The sequence below is a fragment of the Ranitomeya variabilis genome, chromosome 1 (genome assembly GCF_051348905.1).
Source record: "Ranitomeya variabilis isolate aRanVar5 chromosome 1, aRanVar5.hap1, whole genome shotgun sequence".
In the NCBI taxonomy this organism is placed as follows: Eukaryota; Metazoa; Chordata; class Amphibia; order Anura; family Dendrobatidae; genus Ranitomeya; species Ranitomeya variabilis.
Window position 1 is genome coordinate 388731847 of NC_135232.1, and position 20690 is coordinate 388752536.

At 45.3% G+C, this 20690-nt stretch overlaps 1 protein-coding gene across 1 annotated transcript in view; it reads right to left on the reverse strand.

Annotated features, from left to right (window-relative positions):
* Positions 1-584: 584 nt before the first annotated feature.
* The window catches only part of MAMDC2 (MAM domain containing 2), a 188703-nt gene continuing 168597 nt past the window's right edge, over positions 585-20690 (reverse strand). Inside the window, exons 13-14 of the mRNA XM_077249066.1 lie at positions 14897-14981; positions 585-987 (exon numbers count right to left, since the gene is read on the reverse strand). Coding sequence (XP_077105181.1) covers positions 920-987; positions 14897-14981 — 153 coding nt within the window. The 3' untranslated portion in view covers positions 585-919. The remainder of the gene's footprint in view (positions 988-14896; positions 14982-20690) is intronic.

Here is a 20690-nt window from a genome sequence, read left to right on the forward strand (position 1 = left end):
TCCAAATGCCCCCTCCCTTCTAAGCCTCATAGTATACCTAAACCACATATAGCACTTTTGGAATTTCTGAAGTGAGGAGAGTCCCCCTAACTTATGGGTGCATGCCTCCAGAACCACTGGCTGGGCATAACGTACTGGTCACTACAGTGTACTGGTCCCTATAACATTTGTAATTTTCACTCTGCACCATTCATTGTTGCTTGTTTCGGGAAAATACCCATGGAGTCAAAATCGTCACTACACCTGTAGATACATTCCCTAAGGAGAATAGTTTCCAAAATGGGGTCACTTGAGAGGGGATTCTGCTCTGCAATTAGGGGCTCTGTAATTTTAGGGGCTCTGAAATTTTATCACTATCATGAAGCACAATATGTCACGAAAAAACAATCTCAGAATCACTGGGATCCAGTTTTCCAGAATTATTGCCTCGTAAAATGACAGTGGTCAGAATTGTTAAAATTGGCCCGGTCATTAACGTGCAAACCACCCTCGAGGGTAAAGGGGTTAACCATGAGATGACCCTGGAACCACTGATTGGTCTCATTCTCATGAAACATATGAACATGACTGCATGAAGAAAACAATCAAATTTAATGATTTCATTTTATTGTGAAAATTGAGTTTTGTCAAATCCTGTGTTATGATAAACACATTAAAATTACACACACACACAAATATAAAACAGTGAGATTGGTGGCAAATGGAAAATATTATTATTAACAATACATGCGGAATTGCATTTGTAACTTGTATTTAGCCCTGAGTAGATTTTCTTGTCTAAGAACACAAGTGCTCTGAGTTTCTGTTATGCGATATGTTTTTAAACATTCTTCAGTTTGCTGTCATAGAATATTTACTGTGCAGTTTCTGAAGTGACTAACGTCTATTTTACTAGCTCTGATCTTAACAGATTCATAACTCAGAAGTCGATTTCATTCAGATCTTCTAAATATCCAGATGACTGTATTGACCCGGAATCCTCTGACTCTGTAAATAAATATTAGTAAATAATTAAATGTAGTAAAAAAATCTCCACTAATTAGAAAGCAATTAAACTTTGAACACAAGAGATCCCAGTATGACAATTTTAGCTTCATTTTGGGCGAAAGCTGTCATTAGCCGACACATACTGTATATGGCATTAATATTAAGCGACGTTGTTGGCAAAAACCTTTATCTAAATGAATAACATACAGGAATATGGGACAGGATGCCAGCTCATTCCTCAAGTAGCTTTCCACCAGGCAGCAGAAGTGTTTTTTCCTACTACAGCTAGTTAAAGGAGATGTCTACTACCTGGGTAACCTCTTTTTAAATGAATTAGTCCACCTTATAAAATAAACTCATACACCCTCCTTACACACTGGTGATGTTCCAGCAATGTCGGTGCCAGGGTTCACAGGTTCCCATGGCATTCTTATGCCTCGTGAACCCTGTAGCCACCCAACTGGCTGCTGCGATCTTACTTCCCTCCAATTAATGTTTGACAAGCGAAAGAAGTGAGAGCGCAGCAGCCCAATACTGGGCTTATGTTGCAGATCTGACACTGACATAGCTGGAAAGACGCTGCAGCGGGAGATCAGTATACGTCTTTTTAAAACTTTACAAGAGGGGCTACTTCATTTTAAACAGAGAGAGATGCACGGCATGTCCGTCTCTGCGCGTGAGTTGCGGGCATCTGTGTACGCATAGTGGGCCATAATCCAATATGCTGTAATGTCTGGATGCTGCACAAGTAAGCAGTGTCCAACATGCTGACCGTGTGCACCTACCCTTCCCATGACTGAGGAAGAATGATTGGTACAGATAGTCCTCGATACAGTATAATGCAGGCCCCATATAGTACATGTAGTAAAATGCACTCTCCATGGACCTTGATAGAGTATAATGCAGCCCCCCTCAGAGTATAATGCAGCCCCCTCATAGAGTATACTGCAGCCCCATCATAGAGTATAATGCAGCCCCCTCAGAATATACTGCAGCCCCCCTCATAGAGTATAATGCAGCCCTGCCATAGTATAATGCAACGCCCTTGGAGTATAATGTAGCCCCCTCAGATTATAATGCAGCCCACTCAGAGTATAATGCAGCCCCCCAGTATAATTCTGCCCCCACAAACACACACTTAGTATAGCGCAGTCCCCTCACACACAGTATAATGCAGCCCCCCGCACACACACAGTATAATTCAGCCCCCCACATGCCAAGTATAATGTAGCCCCTTCAGAATATAATTCAGCCCCCCTCAGAGTATACTGCAGCCCCCTCAGAATATACTGCAGCCCCCCTCATAGTGTATACTATAGACCCTCATAGAGTATAATCAGCCCCATCAAAGTATACTGCAGCCCCCCTCATATACTGTAGTCCCCTCATCACGCATAATGAAGCCTGTTAAATATTAATTATTCATTATTATTATTCTCAATTCTGTACTGAACACATTGCCTTTCGCTGACATTACAAAAGCTATTTCTGTATATATAGCTCAGAGTATAAGTTAACACCATATAGAGAGAACACATGGTTTTGTGGGACATATATATTACGTCTCTTAGGAAGGTGGGGGCTGTCACCTCCTGCCTTCACCATCATTCTCCATGGACGTCAGCCAAGTCACAGTAGGAAGGAACAACTGGTAGCCATGATGACTTCAGACTTCACACAGACATACAGCTTTTACCATTCAGAACTTTGGGAAAGATGTGGAACAAACGGTGATAGGAACAAACGGACAATCTGTTCGTAACTATTTCACCTATTTTATGCTTTGTTGCAATGTGGTTTTTCTGTGGACAATTCAATAAACCACTACATTTTTTATGAAAATATCATGACATTTTTTCTTTAAGAGTATCGCACCTGGTGAAGAGTCCTGATTAAATAAATGTGCAAAATAAGCATATTTAACAAAGCCTGCCTCAAAGTATAATGCAGCGTCCTCAGAGTATAATTTAGCCCCCTCAAAGTATAATGTAGTCCCCTCAGAGTATAATGCAGCCCCCTCAGGGTATAATGCAGCCCCACACACACAGTATAATGCAGCCTCCACACACAGTATAATTCAGCCCCCCACAAACACACACACACACACACACACAGTAGCGCAGCCCCCTCACAGACAGTATAATGCAGCTCCCCCACATACACAGCCCCTCACACACATTCAGCCCCTCACACACTGTTAGGGCTAGCGGAACGCACCAAATAATTAGAAAGATAGAGTAAGGTGCGTTCGCAGCTCGGGGTCCACCATGCAGAGATGGAACCTGCTGCTAAGTAATGACGGACTATATGGCGGTACAATATGGATTCACACACGGGTTAACTTCACCCAGTATGAAGAAAGTGAACCCTGTTGCGTCACAGGGCCACGGTACTGCACAAAGAGCGCAAGCAAGGAGTCACAAAACTCTACCCCTAGACTCGGGATTAGAGTACAACTAGACCTCTTGCGCTCGACACCGCAACTGGGGAGTCAGCGTAACCAAAATAATAATTTAGATGCACAGGAGTGCGTGCGGTGCCGCTTTGGCGGACGCCACTAACCACCCAGGCTTGAGTAAGGAAAGCATTGTGAAAGCGCATGGCGCCGCACTGGTGGTCACAGCAATCTGACGCTGTATTGTGTGTCACATGCTGATGGCTAAGTCGGGCGCTAGCTAGCAATCATCCACCTTACGCGAGTAGTCATACACAAGGGAGGGGATAATTAATGAACGACTTTCACACATCAACACACACATTTACAAGTGTACACTAGCGCATGGCCGTGAGGCCATGCGAACCTTTTATAGCTGCAGCAAGTACAGGACCTTCCCAGAAGGACCAATGGGAGGCTGCCACAGAAGTTGAGCACCTTCAGGACCTTCCTAGAGGACCAATGGGATTTGCTGCAGTATCTAAGCATGTGACCCTTGATCTCCAACGAGAGATCTTGCCCTGGGCATGCTTAGAAGGGGAAAAGCAGGACTTAGCCCCAAAAATGTCTGCTCGCTGCTGCCCAGTACTGGCTACAATGGCAGAAGCTGGAAGGCAGCAGTAACCCTTTGCACAGAGTCAGACTGAGCAAGACGTAGGGATCGACGTCTCCACTGAGCAGACTCCACTACGGCTGGAAAAGAATGGAAGACCGCAGCGGAGATGGTTCGAGATTCCCCCTGTGCAGAGGCGGGAACTCGACACCTAGCACATACATAGTATAATGCAGCTCCCCACACACAGTATAATGCAGCCCCCTCAGAGTATAATGCAGCCCCCCACAAACACATGCACAGTATACTGCAGCCCCCCACATACAGTATAATGCAGCCTCCACACACAGTATAATGCAGCCTCCACACATACACAGTCTAGTGCAGCCCTCCCCCCCACACACAGTATAGTGCAGCCCCTAAACACACTGTATAGTGCAGTTTCTTCACACACACAGTATAGTGCAGCCCCCATACAGTATAATGCAGCACACCCACATACACAGCATAGTGAAGCCCCCACACACAGTATAATACAGGCCCCAAACACACACTATAATGCAGCCTCCCACACACACACAGTATAGTGCAGCAGACACACACACAATACTTACCTCTCCTTCTCGTTCCCCTGCTGCTTTGGCTTCTGCAGAGCATCTCATCAGCTCCACTGCTGACATACGCTGAGTCAGAGGCAGAGGGGAAGTGATGGGAGAGGGAGTGTCACATGACGTTCTCTCCATCACTGCTTTCAACTGTATCGGCATCTATGATGCCGGTAAGCTGAATGCAGAGGGGGAAAGGGGTGGCGGCACCGGGCCCCTCTTACTCAGGGGCCCCATAGCAGCCACGTGGTGTGCCGTTATTAGTGGCATGCCACTGGCTGGGGCCCCTGAAGTAGTACGGGCCCTAGGCAGCTGCCTGGTCTGCCTGCCCCTAACGCTGACCCTGTGAGGAGGTGGAGTGCAGTGATGCCCAAACATTTGAGCATTCATGGCCAGGAGAAAGCCACATTGGGGAAGGTCAATTCATGTCTGAAGAGGTGGAGGATAATCATGATGTACAGTTGCGATCAGGTCAGCCTAAAATCACAATTCAGTAGGAGAATCAGATTGAGGTACTGGAAGATGACATGGTCGATTATGAGGTCACTGATCCAACCTGGCACACGAGCACAGCAGTGCAGACAGGGTTTGGTCCATAGCACAAAAACAGGCAAGAAGACCTAGTGGTTTGACCAGAGGGAGAAATCGGTCAACTGTTGTTACTATTATTATTTATTTATATAAACTGTAAAGCGCTGCAGAATATGTTGGCGCTATATAAATAAAAGATTATTATTATTATTTATATAGCACCATTGATTCCATGATGCTGTACATGAGAAGGGGTTACATACAAATTACAGATATAACTTACAGTAAACAAACTAACAATGAGAGACTGATACAGAGGGGAGATGACCCTGCCCTTGCAGGCTTGCATTCCACAGAGACCACCACACTTGGCTTGATAACATGCCAAGGGAGCATTGTTCCCCTGTATGGTAGTTTTTTTTCTGAAATTCCTTCAGACAAAACAACTGTAATTTGCTGCTAAATCAAGCTAAGAAGAAGCAACCTGAGCACCACCAGCATGTGCAAGAGCACATGGCAGCCAAGCACCCCAGGAGGTGGGTGGAATGCCAGGTGTGACGAATAAGAGCCGGGTGGATATAGATATCCCACCGCCATCACCAATCTGTCACGCTCGCGCCGAGACTGGTTGGCGTGGGCGTGCGGGGGTGTGGCCCCACTGGACCACAGACCAAACTTACCTGGAAGGGGAGTAACTAAGTAGCTTCCTAGGTGTTCGCTGGAGCCTCTGATGGTGAGGTCAGACTTGTGCAATAGGAAGCTACCAGGTGCCACTCCAGGGTGGTGTCTGGCTGTGGCTGCTGATCCCACCGCGGAACGGAACAAAGACAGGCAAGCGGACACAGCTGGCACTCAGGCGGGCACGGCTGGGACACAGGCAGGCAGACAGGTACAACAGAGACACTGGCAGGCAGGCGGGCTCGGCTGGATCTCTGGTAGGCAGGCAGGTACGGCTGGCTCTCTGGCAGGACAGGCGGACAAGACTGGTACACTGGAAGAACCGGTAGGGACCGGTCTGCAGGCAGGTATGAAAACAGGTAAGAACCTGTTCAGACAGGAGGACTAAATAATAGGCAGAGAAAGACCGCAAGAGTGGATGCAGAGCAAAAGCACAGGAGCTAGAGCCAAGAACAGAAAACAGGAGGCGGAGCCAAGAACAGGAGGCAGAGCCAAGTGCAGGAACGCAAGAGGCGGAGCCAAGAGCAGGAGGCGGAGCCAAGTGCAGAAACGCAGGAGGCGGAGCCAAGAGCTGAAGGCAGAGCCAAGTGCAGAAACACAGGAGACAGAGCCAAGAGCTGGAGGCGGAGCCAGGTAGAACCGCAAGGAGCGGAGCAAAGTAGAACCACAAGAAGCGGAGCCACAGAGCGAGAGCTGAGCAGAGCCGCAGATCAGGGCCACAGAGTGCAGAGCAAAGTCAGAGTACAGAGCAAAGCTACAGAGAGCAGAGCTGAGAGCAAAGCCACAGAGTGCAGAGCTGAGAGCAGAGCAAAAACACAGAGTGCAGAGCAAGATCACAGAATGCAGAGCAAGGAGCAAAGCAAGGTTGCAGAGAGCGGAGCCGAAAGCAGAGCAAAGCAAGACACAGAGGGCAGAGCAGGGCAAAGCAAGACACAGAGTACTCACAGCAGAAAAACAAACCAAGACAGGGATATAAACGGACACAGGAACGGGACTAGACTAAGACAGAGTCAGGAACGAGACTAGGCACAGAGACATAGAGACATGGACACAAGCCAGGGTACGACGCCCCTCTGGGTGGCGGGCATAGGCCAGGGTACGAAGCCCCGCTGGGTGGCTACACAGAAAACAGACCAGGGTACAACGCCCTCCTGGGTGGCGGACATGAGAGTAAGCGAGACAGGGCCTGGCACCTCAGCAGCTGAGAACTGACTGAGGGAGTAAGTTGCCCAGGCCCCCACCAATGGGTGGGGATGTCTTAAATACAGGAAGCCTCATGACGATTGGCCAGGGACACCTTAGCAAGGTGCACACAGTCTCTATAAGAAACAGGAGTTGCCGACGCCGCCCCCCTATGCACACAGACAGAGCATGCACAGAGCAAACAGCAGACATGAGGCACACAGCATGGAGCTGGCAGCAGAGAGAAGTCACAACAAGGCCCAGAGAAGTGAGTTTGAGTGTAATGCAGGTGGGGGATGGGAGGCCATGCAGTGATGCCAGCAGAGTTGTTACACAATCTGTGACAGAGCTTACACAGTCACAGCACTCTGGAACCCCCCTTACCCTCAGGTCAGTCAGGGAAATGCACCTAGAATAAGTAGTCACCGGAGAAACTGCCCTGTTACGTACTGGTTATCGAGGCTTTCTGCAGTGAGAGCGGTATATATATCACCAGTCCCATATAAAGGTAGGGTAGAGGTATGGGTTTGCAGTTATCTGTATGTGTCACGTTAACGATCTTTATCATGTGGATCTTGGGAAGAGCTCAAGTCCAAATGTACTTTCTTAGTTTCTGGTCCGTCTCCACACGTGACATAACGCGGCTTCCGTGGCAGAACAATAACACTGGCTACAGGTGTGTGGCTAGTTTTTAACCCTTAGCTCTCTCCCTTCCATATTTCCCACTGCTCCTCTGGGCTGAACTGAAATCTCCTCCCCCGACCTACTAGCTGAAATAATTCCCAATATCTGGGATGGGTCATAACTTCCTAGTGGGAGGACCAAAAGGGATGACTAACGTCTCAACGGGTTCGTTGGGGCTTGACCAATATGGAGAATCCAAACATGGGTTGCCTAAGTGGTTCTGGAGAGCCAATCGCGATAGCTCAGTATCTGGGACAGCTAGAGAACGATGATACCCAGGTGTGTGTCTGGAGGGCTCCCAGGATTTTGGTGGTATATTGGACTTAGCCCTGAGATGCACGGTACTCTCATAATTCATCTCTATGTGTTGGTATGACTCCATCTAGGGCTTCCATTGATAGCTGGCCATCCTGCATAAAAGACAGCAGGGGGTCCCAGCTCTGTTCCTCCTCGCATTAATTAACACTTAGCCTCTAATTCTCTGGCAAGGTCCTGTTCTTTTGAGGAATTGTGTATTTATCCCATGGGTGGGGGCCACAGTTCAGGGGCATAGGGAGAGGGAGAAGTCTGGATAATATATTTGGCCTGAAATTAATAAATCAAAATGGTGTCTCACACCTGGGTACAAAATCTGTGTCTGATGGTGAAACCACTGCCCCTTCCCCTGTGTTACAGCCTTCCCAATCTGCTGTCCATGAAGCAGGCGCTGATGTCTCCTGCCGACAATCTGCAGTTGCACAGACACAACAGCCAGCAACCATGTCAAGTTTGTTGTCCCAGCACAGCGTTCACTTGTCCCTGCCCCAGACATTTAACAGAAAGCAGAAATATCGACCCACCCACCCACAGGCCCAAACGCTAAACACCCACAGAGCCAGATTGGTAGCCCTGGAAATGTTGCAGCTTCGACTTGTGGGAACTGAGTCTTTCTGTGACCTCTTGGCGGTGGTAGCCCCATGGTACTCGATTACTATTCAACACTATTTTTCCCGGGGTACAGTCAACACGTTACATAAGCAGTCATGTTACACAATATCAGCCATGCTCTGGCCAACGCAGTCACAGGGAAGGTCTACTTTACCACAGACACATGGACAAGTTCTTGTGGACAGGAACGCTACATTTCCCTAATGGCACATTGGGTGATCCTGGTAGAGTCTGAGGCTGGGGCATCACACATCTTAATCACACAAAGAATAGCGGACCCAACTTCCATCAGGGTTTCAGTCTCCTCGTATTACAGTTCCTGTCTCTCCTCCTCCTCGAAAGTAGCCTCCTTATCACTCCCCAGCTGGGAGGTCTGCAGCACTGCCTTGGCAAAGCGGCAGCACAGCACGCTCTGCTAAAGCTCATCTGTTTAGGTGATAAAGCTCACAATGCAGCCAAGCTGTTGAAGGTGATAAAAAAAACAGACCGATCAGTGGCTCTACCCACTGAACCTCCAACCAGGTCTGGTTGTGTGCGATAATGGGTGTAACTTGGTGACGGCTTTAAAGCTCAGCAAGCTAGTGAACACATTCCATGCATGGCCCACATGCTGAACTAGGTTGTAGAGCGTTTTTTAAAATCATACCCTGACTTGCTGGACCTACTTGCCAAGGTACGGCGTGTCAGTGCACATTTCCGAAAGTCATCTCAGGCTTTCAGCAGACTAGCTTTGCTACAGCAGCGCATTAATTTGCCTCGTCACCAACTGATTTGTGACCTGCCCACACGCTATAATTTGACCTCTAATAATAATAATTATTATTATTTTATTTCTATAGCGCCAACATATTCCGCAGCACTTTACATTTTAGAGGGGACTTGTACAGACAGTAAAAGACATAACAGAATAACAATAATCACATAAACAACAGATACCAAGAGGTATGAAATCCAGAAGACATGTTCTGAAATTCAGAGACATGTTCTCAGAAGTTTACAGAATAAATGAACAATTTACATTTTACTCAAAAATATACCTATATATAAAGAGACAAATCAGACAAACTGAACATTTTGCAGTGGTCTCTTAATTTTTTCCAGAGCTGTGTGTGATATATATATATACCTATATATATAATTGTCTAAGGGGTACGTCTTTCTGTCGGCAACTTCCGTCACGGATATTCATTCGCTGATTGGTCTCGCCAGCTGCTCGTCATGGCTGCCGCGACCAATCAGCGACAGGCACAGTCCGATTAGACCCTCCCTACTCCCCTGCAGTCACTGCCCGGCGCCCGCTCCATACTCCCTGCAGTCACGGCTCACACAGGGTTAATGCCAGCGGTAACGGACCGCGTTATGCCGCGGGTAACTCACTACGTTACCGCCACTAATAACCCTGTGTGACCAAGTTTTTACTATTGAGGCTGCCTATGCAGCCTCAATAGTGAAAACATCTAATGTTAAAAATAATTTAAAAAAAATAACAAATCATTATATACTCACCTTCCGCCGCCTTTCCGACGCTCCGGTGACCGGTCCAAGCAAGCGGCAGGTTCCGGTGCTAAGGTTGGTGTGCGACAAGGACCTGCCATGACATCATGGTCATGTGACCGCGACGTCATCGCAGGCCCTGCGCGCCTGCGCGAGAAGGACCTGCCGTGACGTCACAGTCACGTGACCGTGACGTCATCGCAGGCCCTGCGCGCCTGCGCAAGTAGGACCTGCCGTGACGTCACGGTCATGTGACCGCGACGTCATCACACCCTCGGACCAGAAGCTGCCGCCTGAACCGAACACAGGCAACAGAACTACAAGGGGCCCCTCGGAAGGTGAGTATATGTTTATTTTTTATATTTTAACCTGTGACATACGTGGCTGGGCAATATACTACGTGGCTCTGTGCTATATACTACGTGGCTCTGTACTGTATACTATGTCACTGGGCAATATACTACGTGGCTCTGTGCTGTATACTACGTCACTGGGCAATATACTACGTCACTGGGCAATATACTACGTGGCTGGGCAATATACTACGTCACTGTGCAATATACTACGTAACTGGGCAATATACTACGTAACTGGGCAATATACTACGTGGCTCTGTGCTGTATACTACGTCACTGTGCAATATACTACGTGGCTCTGTGCTGTATACTACGTAACTGGCCAATATACTACGTGGCTCTGTGCTCTATACTACGTCACTGGGCAATATACTACGTAACTGGGCAATATACTAAGTGGCTGTGCAATATACTACGTAACTGGGCAAGATACTACGTCACTGGGCAATATACTACGTGGACATGCATATTCTAGAATACCCGATGCATTAGAATCGGGCCACCATCTAGTATATATTTATATATATATATATATATATATATATATATATATATATATATATATATATATATTATATGCACTGCTCAAAAAAATAAAGGGAACACTAAAATACCACATCCTAGATATCTCTGAATGAAATATTCCAGTTGCAAATTTTTATTCATTGCATAGTGAAATGTGTTCAGAACAATAAAACATAACAATTATCAATGTAAATGAAAATGAATATCCCATGGAGGTCTGATTTGGAATGATACTCTAAATCAAAGTGGAAAATCAAATTACAGGCTGACACAACTTCAGTGGAAATGCCTCATAAGGAAAAGATGCTCAGTATTGTTTGTGGCCTCCACGTGCCTGTATGACCTCCCTACTGTACAATGCCTGGACATGCTCCTGATGAGGAGGTGGATGGTCTCCTGAGGGATCTCATCCCAGACCTGGACTAAAGCATCTGCCAATTCCTGGGCAGTCTGTGGTGCAATGTGACCTTGGTGGATGGAGCGAGACATGATGTCCCAGATGTGCTCAATCGGATTCAGGTCTGGGGAACGGAGGGCCAGTCCATAGCTTCAATGCCTTCATCTTGCAGGAACTGCTGAGAAACTCCAGCCACATGAGGTCTGGCATTGTTCTGCATTAGGAGGAACCCAGGGCCAACCGCACCAGCATATGGTCTCACAAGGGGTCTGAGAATCTAATCTCGGTACCTAATGGCAGTCAGGCTACCTCTGGCGAACACATGGAGGGCTGTGCAGCCCTCCAAAGAAATGCCACCCCACACCATTGCTGACTCACTGCCAAACCGGTCATGCTGAAGGATGTTGCAGGCACCGGATCGCTCTCCATGGCATCTCCAGACTCTCTTTTGTCTGCTCAGTGTGAACCTGCTTTCATCTGTGAAGAGCACAGGGCGCCAGTGGTGAATTTGCCAATCCTGATGTTCTGTGGCAAATGCCAAGCGTCATGCACGATGTTGGGCTGTGAGCACAACCCCTATCTGTGGACATCGGGCACTCAGACCATCCTCAAGGAGTCAGTTTTTAACCGTTTGTGCAGACACATGCACATTTGTGGCCTGCTGGATGTAATTTTGCAGGGCTCTGACAGTGCTCCTCCTGTTCCCTCTTGCACAAAGGCAGAGGTAGCGGTCCTCTTGCCCTCTTGCGGCCCCCTCCACATCTCCTGGTGTACTGGCCTGTCTCCGGGTAGCACCTCCAGCCTCTGGACACTACGCTGACAGACACAGCAAACCTTCTTGCCACAGCTCGCATTGATGTGCCATCCTGGATGAGCTGCACGACCTGAGCCACTTGTGTGGGTTGTAGAGTTCGTCTCATGCTACCACGAGTGTGAAAGCATAGCCAACATTCAAAAGTGACCAAAACATCAGCCAGAAAGCATTGGTACCTTCCTAAGTGGACAGTTTGATTTCACATAAGTTTGATTTACTTGGAGTTTTATTCTGTTGTTCCCTTTATTTTTTTGAGGTGTATATATATATATATATATATATATATATATATATATATATATATACATATATATATATATATATATATATACATATATATATAATATATATATATATATATACATATATATATAATATATATATATATATATATATATATATATATATATATACAGTTAGGTCCATATATATTTGGACAGAGACAACACATTTTTCTAATTTTGGTTACAGACATTACCACAATGAATTTTAAACAAAACAATTCAGATGCAGTTGAAGTTCAGACTTTCAGCTTTCATTTGAGGGTATCCACCTTAAAATTGGATGAAGGGTTTAGGAGTTTCAGCTCCTTAAAATGTGCCACCCTGTTTTTAAAGGGACCAAAAGTAATTGGACAGATTCAATAATTTTAAATAAAATGTTCATTTCTAGTACTTGGTTGAAAACCCTTTGTTGGCAATGACTGCCTGAAGTCTTGAACTCATGGACATCACCAGACGCTGTGTTTCCTCCTTTTTGATGCTCTGCCAGGCCTTCACTGCGGTGGTTTTCAGTTGCTGTTTGTTTGTGGGCCTTTCTGTCTGAAGTTTAGTCTTTAACAAGTGAAATGCATGCTCAATTGGGTTGAGATCAGGTGACTGACTTTGCCATTCAAGAATATTCCACTTCTTTGCTTTAATAAACTCCAGGGTTGCTTTGGCTTTATGTTTTGGGTCATTGTCCTTCTGTAGTATGAAATGACGACCAATCAGTTTGGCTGCATTTGGCTGGATCTGAGCACACAGTATGTCTCTGAATACCTCAGAATTCATTCGGCTGCTTCTGTCCTGTGTCACATCATCAATAAACACTAGTGACCCAGTGCCACTGGCAGCCATGCATGCCCAAGCCATCACACTGCCTCCACCGTGTTTTACAGATGATGTGGTATGCTTTGGATCATGAGCTGTACCACACCTTCCCCATACTTTTCTCTTTCCATCATTCTGGTAGAGGTTGATCTTGGTTTCATCTGTCCAAAGAATGTTCTTCCAGAACTGTGCTGGCTTTTTTAGATGTTTTTTGCAAAGTCCAGTCTAGCCTTTATATTCTTGATGCTTATGAGTGGCTTGCACCGTGCAGTGAACCCTCTATATTTACTTTCATGCAGTCTTCTCTTTATGGTAGATTTGGATATTGATACGCCTACCTCCTGGAGAGTGTTGGTCACTTGGTTGGCTGTTGTGAAGGGGTTTCTCTTCACCATGGAGATTATTCTGCGATCATCCACCACTGTTGTCTTCAATGGGCGCCCAGATTTTTTTGCATTGATGAGTTCACCAGTGCTTTCTTTCTTTCTCACGATGGACCAAACTGTAGATTTTGCCACTCCTAATATTGTAGCAATTTCTCGGATGGGTTTTTTCCTGTTTTCGCAGCTTAAGGATGGCTTGTTTCACCTGCATGGAGAGCTCCTTTGACCACATGTTTACTATACAGCAAAACCTTCCAAATGCAAGCACCACACCTCAAATCAACTCCAGGCCTTTTATCTGCTTAATTGAGAATGACATAGCGAAGGGATTGCCCACACCTGTCCATGAAATAGCCTTGGAGTCAATTGTCCAATTACTTTTGGTCCCTTTAAAAACAGGGTGGCACATGTTAAGGAGCTGAAACTCCTAAACCCTTCATCCAATTTTAATGTGGATACCCTCAAATTAAAGCTGAAAGTCTGAACTTCAACTGCATCTGAATTGTTTTGTTTAAAATTCATTGTGGTAATGTCTATAACCAAAATTAGAAAAATATTGTCTCTGTCCAAATATATATGGACCTAACTGTATACAGTGCAGATCAAAAGTTTGGACACACCTTCTCATTTAAAGATTTTTCTGTATTTTCATGACTGTGAAAATTGTAAATTCACACTGAAGGCATCAAAACTATGAATTAACACGTGGAATTATATACTTAACAAAAAGTGTGAAACAACTGAAAATATGTGTTATATTCTAGGTTGAAGCTCATCAAGAGAATGCCAAGAGTGTGCAAAGCAGTCATCAAAGCAAAAGGTGGCTACTTTGAAGAACCTAGAATATAAGACATATTTTCAGTTGTTTCACACTTTTTTGTTAAGTATATAATTCCACATGTGTTAATTCATAGTTTTGATGCCTTCAATGTGAATTTACAATTTTCATAGTCATGAAAATACAGAAAAATCTTTAAATGAGAAGGTGTGTCCAAACTTTTGGTCTGTACTGTATATATATAATTTTTGTTACCTAAAATACAAAGTTGTGTACAGTATGTATGTTGTATACAAAATGTTGTGACTGTTTAAAGCAATTTATGACAGAATTCTGTCAAAATTGCTTTGATGAATTGGGGCTATTGTGTTCAGTTTAATGTTTAATTATATTGAAATGCTTATTTATATATTTTCATGATAATATATGTCATATACTGTATGTACATTTTATAGACATTGGAGTTGTAATAGTTACCTCCACATGGTTTGTTCTGAAATGTGATATCATCCAGAGCAACATCACTTCTTATTGAAATCCCACGAATACCTTCAAATACAATCTATAAAAAAGGAAATTCACACTGTTCAGAATATCAGCTAATGCTGTCACGCTGAGTGAGGAAGAAGCTAGGTGCACAACAACGGGAAGAGAGTGGATTGGAGACCCCTTTGCAGATCTGACAACACCCTGTCTGTCCTAACGTCCCTAAATAGGTTCAGCACCTATTGCCGAGCAAGAACCTAATCCCTGACTGCCCCTATTGATAGACCCTGGATAAGGAGGGGACAGGGTGACGCTAGTCAGCCCCCACTACAACTATAGACAAAGCAGGAAGACATATGAAAGAATACACTTAGCCTGAGACGACACAAGAGAGCTCATTCCAACAATCCTCTGAGAGGCTCCAAGAGCAAACAGAGGTGAATAGAGCTATCACCGGCACCTTTGCTGAAGCAACTAAAGGTATTTAAACATCCAGCATGGGTGTGTTAATGAGGAGCTAGGTCCTAGAGGGAGTAGGATATCACTCCACAGAAGAGATACAAGATCCAGAATGTGCCTGCAGAGCCAAGCGCAATGACCTACAGCCGGATCCAGAATGACTGACTGTCACACCTGACACATCCATGACAAATGCCTATGCCATAGCATGATTGTTAATTCTTCCCACAGCACTCTGTTCTATGTACATCTGTGGATCTTGATTTTCCCATATCTTCCCCTATTCTTTCCATATTTTTGGGACATATATATCTATATATATAATTGTCTAAGGGTTTTTCTGTCTGTCTGTCCTGGAAATCCCGCGTCTCTGATTGGTCGAGGCCGCCAGGCACAGCATGGCGACGATGATGTCATAAAGGTTGCCTCGACCAATCAGCGACGGGCACAGTCTGCCGCGAATTCTGGAATCATCATTGTCCATATACTACGGGGACATGCATATTCTAGAATTACCGATGCATTAGAATCGGGCCACAATCTAGTGTATATATATATATATATATATATATATATATATATATATATATATATATATATATATATATATATATATATATATATATATACACTCACTGGCCACTTTATTAGGTACACCTGTCCAACTTCTTGTTAACACTTAATTTCTAATCAGCCAATCACATGGCGGCAACTCAGTGCATTTAGGCATGTAGACATGGTCAAGACAATCTCCTGCAGTTCAAACCGAGCATCAGTATGGGGAAGAAAGGTGATTTGAGTGCCTTTGAACGTGGCATGGTTGTTGGTGCCAGAAGGGCTGGTCTGAGTATTTCAGAAACTGCTGATCTACTGGGATTTTCACGCACAACCATCTCTAGGGTTTACAGAGAATGGTCCGAAAAAGAAAAAAAATCCAGTGAGCGGCAGTTCTGTGGGCGGAAATGCCTTGTTGATGCCAGAGGTCAGAGGAGAATGGGCAGACTGGTTCGAGCTGATAGAAAGGCAACAGTGACTCAAATCGCCACCCGTTACAACCAAGGTAGGCCTAAGAGCATCTCTGAACGCACAGTGCGTCGAACTTTGAGGCAGATGGGCTACAGCAGCAGAAGACCACACCGGGTACCACTCCTTTCAGCTAAGAACAGGAAACTGAGGCTACAATTTGTACAAGCTCATCGAAATTGGACAGTAGAAGATTGGAAAAACGTTGCTTGGTCTGATGAGTCTCGATTTCTGCTGCGACATTCGGATGGTAGGGTCAGAATTTGGCGTAAACAACATGAAAGCATGGATCCATCCTGCCTTGTATGGAGCATCTTTGGGATGTGCAGCCGACAAATCTGCGGCAACTGTGTGATGCCATCATGTCAATATGGACCAAAATCTCTGAGGAATGCTTCCAGCACCTTGTTGAATCTATGCCACGAAGAATTGAGGCAGTTCTGAAGGCAAAAGGGGGTCCAACCCGTTACTAGCATGGTGTACCTAATAAAGTGGCCGGTGAGTGTATATATATATATATTGTGATGCAGTGACCCCTGTAACAGGTAGGGGGCGCTGCATGGTCTCCCCAGTATGCACACAGAGATGTATTGAGGCCATGAGAGTGCATGGCAGTTGCATGCATGGCCGTGGTAATAAGACAAAGTCCGGCATGGTGATGAATGGACGATATGTGTGTCGCAGAGGAGAAGACTCTGCGCTGCCGGCCTGAAGTGATGTGGTGTTCTGGGACCTATAGTCCCACAAGTATGTTGCATGTTGTGTAATAGTCATGGGAGGTTGGCAGGGCTAGTTATATGAGATGGTCTGGACAAACCAGCCACACACTCCCATCCAGGGGAGTGGTTAAAAGGTATATAATGTGACCAGGGTGTGGGTCACATGTTTCCTGTGTGGTTCCTGTGTTGGAAGACCTGGGAGTAAGCTTCCTGAAAAGCACATGCTGGTGTTGGGAGGTCCTGGGAGTAGGACCGGATCCCTGAGCAGCATGGGAGGTCCTGGGAGTAGGACCGGATCCCTGAGCAGCGCACAGTGAAACTTGGGGAAGCTACCGTCCTCTGGTGGGTCTGGACTGACTAATGTGTGCCGCCCAGGCAAGTTGGTGATCCCTGCGAGGCAGCTTACCCGGAAAAGAGGACTGACAAGGCGTCAGCAGGTGGAGCAGGAGCTCCCGTAAGGTACCTCCACAGACTGTTGGTGCTGGTGATATGAACTGTGTGGTAACCCACGGCAACTGGTCAAGGGAGGACCAGCGTGTTTAGTTGCTGCAACCGTAATGTCATATGTTGGTGCCTGTTGTGCTCCATGGACATTAATCAACTGTATGGCGTGTGGTCACCCACGATAACTGGACACAGAGGTTCAGTGTTTTTAGTGACCGCGGTTTAAAGCCGTATACTATGATGTGAAGATTAATGTAAAGACTGTTTGCTGGTTGTTCATATTTTCTGTGGTTTATGATGTCATAATAAACCATATAGACTGTTTTGTTTGGAAAAACCGTGCCTGTGTGCTTGAATCCCGTGCCAAACGAGTGTCCCCCAATACACTCAGTAAGAGCAATCTTACAATATTTAAACCCTAGGCATCACATCCAGTTTTGGCCTTTATGACCATTTAAGACCAATTTTTATTTCACTTTTCTATTGTCGCATTCCAGGAGCCATAATTTTTTTTAGCAACATGAGCGACTTGTTTTTTTTTATCCGGATGATTTGTACATCTCAGTGGCACAATTTTGGGGTATATAGAACGTATTATAACTAGTGTTGAGCGATACCGTCCGATACTTGAAAGTATCGGTATCGGAAAGTATCGGCCGATACCGGCAAAGTATCGGATCCAATCCGATACCGATACCCGATACCAATACAAGTCAATGGGACTCATGTATCGGACGGTATCCCTGATGGTTCCCAGGGTCTGAAGGAGAGGAAACTCTCCTTCAGGCCCTGGGAACCATATAAATGTGTAAAAGAAAGAATTAAAATAAAAAATATCGCTATACTCACCTCTCCGACGCAGCCGGGACCTCAGCGAGGGAACCGGCAGCGTTGTTTGTTTAAAATTCGCGCTTTTACTTGGTTACGTGAAGTCCCGGCTTGTGATTGGTCAGGGCGGCCATGTTGCCGGGACGCGGACCAATCACAGCAAGCCGTGACGAAATTACGTCACGGCTTGCTGTGATTGGTCCGCGTCCCGGCAACATGGCCGCCATTAACCAATCACAAGCCGTGACGTCACGGGAGGCTGGACTTGCGCGCTTTTTAAAAAGCGCGCGTGTCCAGCCTCCCGTGACGTCACGGCTTGTGATTGGTTAATGGCGGCCATGTTGCCGGGACGCGGACCAATCACAGCAAGCCGTGACGTAATTTCGTCACGGCTTGCTGTGATTGGTCCGCGTCCCGGCAACATGGCGCCGTGACCAATCATAAGCCGGGACGTCACTGGAGGCTGGACACGCGCGCTTTTTAAAAAGCGCGCAAGTCCAGCCTCCCGTGACGTCACGGCTTGTGATTGGTTAATGGCGGCCATGTTGCCGGGACACGGACCAATCACAGCAAGCCGTGACGTAATTTCGTCACGGCTTGCTGTGATTGGTCCGCGTCCCGGCAACATGGCGCCGTGACCAATCATAAGCCGGGACGTCACTGGAGGCTGGACACGCGCGCTTTTTAAAAAGCGCGCAAGTCCAGCCTCCCGTGACGTCACGGCTTGTGATTGGTTAATGGCAGCCATGTTGCCGGGACGCGGACCAATCACAGCAAGCCGTGACGTAATTTCGTCACGGCTTGCTGTGATTGGTCCGCGTCCCGGCAACATGGCCGCCCTGACCAATCACAAGCCGGGACTTCACGTAACCAAGTAAAAGCGCGAATTTTAAACAAACAACGCTGCCGGTTCCTTCGCTGAGGTCCAGGCTGCGTCGGAGAGGTGAGTATAGCGATATTTTTTATTTTAATTCTTTCTTTTACACATTTTTACATTAATGTTGTTTCGATACCGATACCCGATACCACAAAAATATCGGATCTCGGTATCGGAATTCCGATACAGCAAGTATCGGCCGATACCCGATACTTGCAGTATCGGAATGCTCAACACTAATTATAACACTATGGCAATACCAAATTTGTATAGTTTTATTTACTTTTTTTGTTACTTTTGTACAATTAATAGACTGAAAAAAAATCTTTTTTTTGTTACCTTATTATGACAGCCAACATTTTTTCATTTTTCCATAATGAAGCTGTACGAGGACTTTCTGTATTTTTTTGGCAGGAGCAAGCTGTATTTTTTTCTGGTATGCCTGTTTTGGTACATTTTTTTTATCTGTTTATGTTTTGCAGTAGATGTGACAAAAAAAATCTCACATTAAATCTGGAATTGTTTTTGGATTTGATTTTTTACAGATTTCATTGTACAGTATAAATGACATTTCAGTGTTATTCTGGGGCTTGATACGATTGCGTTGATACCCAATTTATACCTGTTCATAATGTTTTACAACTTTTTAATTTTTCTGTTTACAGGTCTCTATGAGGGCTTGTTTTTTTGAGTTACGAGCTGTACATTTTAAGGGCAGAGGTGTCAAACTGCATTCCTCGAGGTCCGCAAACAGGTCATGTTTTCAGGATTTTCTTGTATTGCACAGGTGATAATTTAATCACCTGCACAGAATGATTCCAGCACCTTGTGGAATGTAAAGGAAATCTTGAAAACACTCATGGTTTGCGGCCCTCGAGGAATGCAGTTTGACACCTCTGGTTAAGGGCACCAATTTGGAATACGCATGACTTTTTCATCTCATCACTATTTGGTTATTTTTTTAGCTAAGATTAACAAAAAAGCCAATTATGCCATAGTTTTTAATTTTTTATAGCATAAGTCATTACGAACGCGGCAATACCAAATATATAATGTTTTTATGGGGGGTTGTTATTTTTACAGATAGAATTTTTTTCTGTTATTAAAACTTTGATTTTATAATTTCATAGAATCCTAGAATGTTAGAGTTGGAAGGGACCTCCAGGGTCATTGTATCCAATCCTCTGCTCAATGCCGGATTCACTAAACCCCATCTCAGACAGATGTCTGTCCAGCCATTGTTAGAAGACTTCCAATTTTAGAGTTTCCATTTTTTCAACTTATTTCTATTTTGTTCCCAACTTCCAATATTTTTAGGATACTTAATAATTTTTTTTGTTTTTGCTTGTGTGTGATGCTTTCATTGCATTGATAATAATGTTTGGTGCTTTTTTTACTACAGTGCATTATCTCCCCTGTCAGTGTTTGACAGTTA